Source organism: Oncorhynchus gorbuscha, linkage group LG03 (assembly GCF_021184085.1).
Source record: "Oncorhynchus gorbuscha isolate QuinsamMale2020 ecotype Even-year linkage group LG03, OgorEven_v1.0, whole genome shotgun sequence".
Taxonomy (NCBI): domain Eukaryota; kingdom Metazoa; phylum Chordata; class Actinopteri; order Salmoniformes; family Salmonidae; genus Oncorhynchus; species Oncorhynchus gorbuscha.
The window spans coordinates 52,911,174-52,917,173 of NC_060175.1; the positions used below are offsets into that span (position 1 = coordinate 52,911,174).

Consider the following 6,000-nt stretch of genomic DNA (forward strand, 5'->3'; position numbering starts at 1 on the left):
TAAGAGATATAGGGCACTAGGACACACTCCAATACTCAAGGACAGGCAATCTAACCCGAGCTAATACGGCAGCAAGACTTTCTGTGGAAATGAGAGTCTTTACCATACTGGAAGTGGGCTATGGTTAGTTTGACTGATCCCTGTGAGAGGGTACCATCTAGTGGCTGGTCTGTGCAGCACAGAGCACACAGGGCAGTCTCAAGCCAGAAGATTTTACCCAGCAGCAGATGTCACTGCTGTTCCAATACTTTTTTAGGCTTCACCCTATAAACATATTGTTTTATTTTTCTGTCTTTCAGACCCACCATCGGTCCCCTCCTTGGCATCCCCCCCATCTGCCTGCTCCAGTGTGTCCTGGACCCTGACCCCCCAGACCACAATGAGGCCCCTGGAGGGCCCAGCCCGGCTGGTATTACCAGGGTCACCTTCATGCCCAGAGCTGGACACACTGAGACAGACCCTGTATGGAGGTCTTGACTCCAAGGAGGCCAGGGAGAAGTTCCTGCAGGAGATTGTTAAGATGAGAGTGAAGCAGGAGGAGAAGCTGGGGGCAGCGCTGCAGGCCAAACGCAGCCTTCAGCAGGTAAACCTCCCACTCAAGATCTAAAATGGCCGCCTTCTGGCACAATTTTTTTTTTTACCGTTTCTTCACGTGTACAACGTGTATTTTGTGACGCAATCTTCAGGACACAGCAGAATATTAACATTTATGTTTTCCACCCACAGGAGTTGGATTTTGTGAGGGTGTCCAAGAAAGGGCGTCTTCGAGAGGCCATCGAGGCCAAGCGCAACCTGAGGAAAGAGATAGAACGCCTGAGCATGGAGTGGGACAGGAAGATGAGGGAGGCGGACGAGTCCCGTGGCCATCTGAAAAGAGAGCTGGAGAGAGAGAGACAGACACGAGTCTGCGACAAAGGCTGTGAGGCTGAACGCCTGCGAGCCAAGTACTCCACACAGGTAGGACCAAGATCCTTCTGATATAGCCTGCACACATAGGTTATCATACAGAAGGAATCACACACACACACACACACCTAATCAAGAATAGTTGAGTCACAGCATGTGCTTCCTGACCGACGTGCACCTTCCTTTCCAGATCGAGGAGCTGCAGGTTCAGCTGCAGCAGGCGGAGGCGGACCGAGAGCAGCTGAGAGAGGAGCTACAGCAGGAGAGGGAGGCGCGGCAGAGCCTGGAGAGGGTGGTCAAGGACCTGCAGGCTCAGCTGGGAGACCGACAGGACAACGCCAGGAAACCCCCAACACACTAACGCAGAGACACAGAGACAGACACAACATCCCGCTGGATCCTAAAGATGCGCGAGAGACAGTGTGTGTCCGGAACTAGAGGCCTAACGCAAGAGGGCGGATACAGAATACACTGCGCCCTCTTGTTTAAGGAAACAAAATTCACCAAATTCAAAGATGTTTGTGGGAGACAAAAGGCGAGAGGTTTACATAGAATTTTTTTTAAATGCATCTCCCGGTTACTGATATGATAGAAATGGACGTTAATTGTAATAATATATGACCTTTATAAAAATGGAAGTGGACAGAAGCATGAATTCGCATTGTTGTACAGCCTACAGAAGATAAGAAAGAATGTCTATGGAAGACAACTCACAAGTGACTTTAGAGCCCTCAGTCAGATCCCTGAAGCTGTTCAAGGACTTTATTTTGGTATAAGCTATTTAAAATGTACGAATATAGCTACATAGCGTTACTTGAATATATAGGGGAAAGAGAAGTGATTGTTTTCACGAAATGACAGTAGCAGGTGTAACTCCTGCTAGTGCCACGGAATCTCGGTACACTTTAAGGTATTACAAAGCCACTGGAAACAACGGACACCAGTATACCACTATTTACTTTTTTTCTTTTTTTTCAATCAGTCAGTTTGCTTAATAATTCAAATGTTTTCTCTCTTCTTTTTTCTCCCGAGGATGTACAGGACATGTTGCGTCAGCAGCACTGCTATCCTTCAGGCGACGCTCACATACGTACATATTTACACATTCACGTACGAACGTATACATGGATGCGCCAGCTCCTCTACCGTGTGTATTTGTGTTCTTGTATTTGAAGCCTGAAGTATTTGGGGATTGTGTGGCCTGGAATCAGTTCCACGCACCTTTTGTTCTCATCTTAAATATTTTATGAAAGTGCTACTTTTGAACCATTCTTATTCCTTACACTTTAATTAGTCTTTTTGAGAAGAGTTTTTTTGAGATACAGTATATTGTGTATGAAACCAAACTATGTGACAAATGTTTAAATGTGCTTGCCCGTGCTAGAATGGAGTTCTGCCCGGTAAATCTAATGTTACCCACATAAAACACCTTTGATATAGCTTTCTCTTTGGTGAATTGAGGTGTTTCTGATTTTGTATCGAGTACTGTAAAATAATTTGTATTCCGAAATCATTTGCTGCTTGTCAACTATAAGCATACATTTTTAGTCACTGGTTTTCGGGCTCTTTGAAAAAGCAACATGTGCAGTTTCAATGAACAACATTTCTACATATATATACAAAATATGGATATATATTTTTGTACTTTACGAAAAGGAATTGCACTTTTAAAAAATATGACTTGCATTGTGCATTTAACTCCCTCACGTTTTTCAACTCCCAAATGAACATGAACAATAGAACTCTTTCATTCAACGAACTCTTATGTAAATACAACGTTCAAGAATGATATTGTAAATAAGATATTTGTCAATAAGTTTGCTTGCTTCACACTTAAAATTGCATACGCATATTATTTTGGCTCTTACTTGAAACCAATAGAAACTCTATATTTGAAATGCTATTATTATAGTTTCATTATTGATTCCCTTCGATATCACCTGAAATCAATGGGCATTTAATAGAATGGATTACGGTTATCTTATTTGATGTATTGTAAGGTGTCTCCCAAAACCCAGACCAAAAATTTTACCTGAGGACGATATCTCACCATCAACCGATTTATCCGACTTACCGGACGATGCTAAAGCTCCTATTAGGATAAATATGACCCCTTCTCTGGGTTTCATTCCTAGGTGCCCTCTTATGTCTTGTAGAAGAAAATACTTTTACGTCTTATGTGTCAATTACTTTTATCCTCTCCCACTGAATACCTGTTGGGTACAATGTACTAGCAATATACATTGTGTTGATGCTCTTTTATTGTAGTTTTGGTTTGGAAGTGGGGTTTGTTTTTGCCGCTTGTTTCAATGTTTCTTTTTTCTTTGGAAAAACTGTATAATAGCCATTAAAATCAAATCAACCATATTCATGAGTGTGTTTTATATTTTATTACGGTCAATGAGTTACACAAAGTGTAACACTGTTTCCACGTTTCCAGTTGTATTAGTTGTGTGTGCAGTGCCTTCAGCAAGTATTCATATCGCTTGACATATTCCACATTGCTGTTTTTCAGCCTGAATTCAAATGAATTCGAAATATACACAGCACCAGTCAAAAGTTTGGACACACCTACTCATTCAAGGGTTTTTCTTTACATTTGACTATTATCTACATTCTAGAATAGTAGTGAAGACATCAAAACAATGAAATACAGTTGAAGTCGGGAGTTTACATAGTGAAGACATATGCAGTGATGTCGTAACCAAAAAAGTTTTCAGCAAATCAAAATATATTTTATATTTGAGATTCTTCAATATAGCCACCCTTTGCCTTGATGACAGCTTTGCAGACTGTTGGCATTCTCTCAACCAGCTTTATGATGTAGTCACCTGGATTTCAATTAACAGATGTACCTTGTTAAAAGTTCATTTGTGGAATTTCTTTCCTTAATGCGTTTGAGCCAATCAATTGTGTTGTGACAAGGTAGCGTTGGTATCAGAAGATAGCCCTATTTGGTAAAAGGCCAAGTCCACATTATGGCAAGAACAGCTCAAATAAGCAACTGGCTCTCATGAGGACCGGCACAGGAAAGGAGTACCCAGAGTTACCTCTGCTGCAGAGGATAAGTTCAGTAGTTACCAGCCTCAGAAATTTTAACCCAAATAAATGCTTCACGAAGTTTAAGTAACAGACACATCTCAACATCAACTGTTCAGAGGAGACTGCATGAATCAGGCCTTCATGGTCGAATTGCTTCAAAGAAAACACTACTAAAGGACACCAATAAGACAAAGAGACTAGCTTGGGCCAAGAAAAAGGAGCAATGGACATTAGACCAGTGGAAATCTGTCCTTTGGTCTGATGTCCAAATTTGAGATTTTTGGTTCCAACCGCTGTGTCTTTGTGAGACTCAGAGTAGGTGAACGGATGATCTCTGCATGTGGAGCATGGAGGAGAAGGTGTGATGGTGTGGGGGTGCTTTGCTGGTGACACTGTCAGTGATTTATTTAGAATTCAAGACCCATTTAACCAGCATGGCTACCACAGCATTCTGCAGCGATACGCCATCCCATCTGGTTTGCGCTTAGTGGGACTATCACTTGTTTTTCAACAGGACAGTGACCCAACACACCTCCAGGCTGTGTAAGGACTATTTGACTAAGAAGGAGAGTGATGGAGTGCTGCATCAGATGACCTGGCCTCCACAATCACCCGACCTCAACCCAATTGAGATGGTTTGGGATGAGTTGGACCGCAGAGTGAAGGTAAAGCAGCCAACAAGTGCTCAGCATATGTGGGAACTCATTCAAGACTGTTGGAAAGGCATTCTTGGTGAAGCTGGTTGAGAGAATGCCAAGAGTGTGCAAAGCTGTCATCAAGGCAAAACATCTCAAATATATATATATTTTTGTTGTTTAACCCTTTTTTGATTACTATGTGTGTTATTTCATAGTTTTGATGTCTTCACTATTATTCTAGAATGTAGAAAATAATCAAAATAAAGAAAAATCCTTGAATGAGTAGATGTGTCCCAACGTTTGACAGGTACTGTATATTTTCACCCATCTACACACAATACTCCCTAATATCAAAGTAAAAACATGTTGTTTGACAATTTTGTAAATGTATTGAAAACTAAATACAGAAATATCTCATTTACATAAGTAAATGAGATATGAGGCAATACATATTAAAATCATCTTTGGCAGTGATTACAGGTGTAAGTCTTTCTGGGTAAGTCTCTAAGACCTTTGCACACCTGGATTGTACAATACTTGCCAATGATTAATTTAAAAATTCTTCAAGCTCTGTCAAATTGGTTGTTGATCGTTGCTAGATGACAATTTTCAAGTCTTGTCAAAGATTTTCAAGCAGATTTAAGTCAAAACTGTAACTTGGCCACTCAGTAACATTCACTGTCTTCTTGATAAGCAACTCCAGTATAGATTTGGCCTTGTGTATAAAGTTATTGTCCTCCTGCTGAAAGGTGAATTCATCTCCCAGTGTTTGATGGAAAACATGTTATGCAGGTGAATGAGGACCCAAAAGCGACTTGGCGAAAACAGAGTCTTTATTCCAGTAAAGGAAATAGGCAATACTCCTAGACAAATCGGAGCAGAAAACTAAACATAAAAAAACGAATTCCACTCGTAGTGACGAGGACAGACTGGAGACTCGACCATAAACTGTAGGTTGCCTCGGGAAGGCACCGACCGTAGCAGACTCAGACACCTGCTCACACGCAGCATCTGAGGGAAACAAGACACGACAGGGCGAGACAAAGACACAGCACGGCGAACAATATACAAGGATCCGACAGGACAGAAACGGAAAACAAGGGGAGAAATAGGGACTCTAATCAGAGGACAAGATAGGGAACAGGTGTGGAAAGACTAAATGAGTGAGTAGGAGAATGAGGAACAGCTGGGAGCAGGAACGGAACGATAGAGAGAGGAGAGAGAGGAAGGGAGAGAGAGAGGGATAGAAAAAGGGAACGAACCTAATAAGACCAGCAGGGGGAAACGAACAGAAGGGAAAGCATAATGACAAGACAATATAAGACAAAACATGACAAAACAGACTGAACTAAGTTTTTCTCTAGGATACTGCCTGTCCTTAGCTCCATTCCGTTTATTTTGAATCCTGAAAAAC

The 6,000-nt window shown here is 41.6% G+C and overlaps 1 protein-coding gene across 1 annotated transcript in view; it reads left to right on the forward strand.

Moving 5' to 3' along the window:
* The window catches only part of skib (v-ski avian sarcoma viral oncogene homolog b), a 40,241-nt gene extending 38,554 nt beyond the window's left edge, over positions 1-1,687 (forward strand). The window contains exons 5-7 of the mRNA XM_046342920.1: positions 300-583; positions 727-957; positions 1,097-1,687. Coding sequence (XP_046198876.1) covers positions 300-583; positions 727-957; positions 1,097-1,267 — 686 coding nt within the window. The 3' untranslated portion in view covers positions 1,268-1,687. The remainder of the gene's footprint in view (positions 1-299; positions 584-726; positions 958-1,096) is intronic.
* Positions 1,688-6,000: the final 4,313 nt, after the last annotated feature.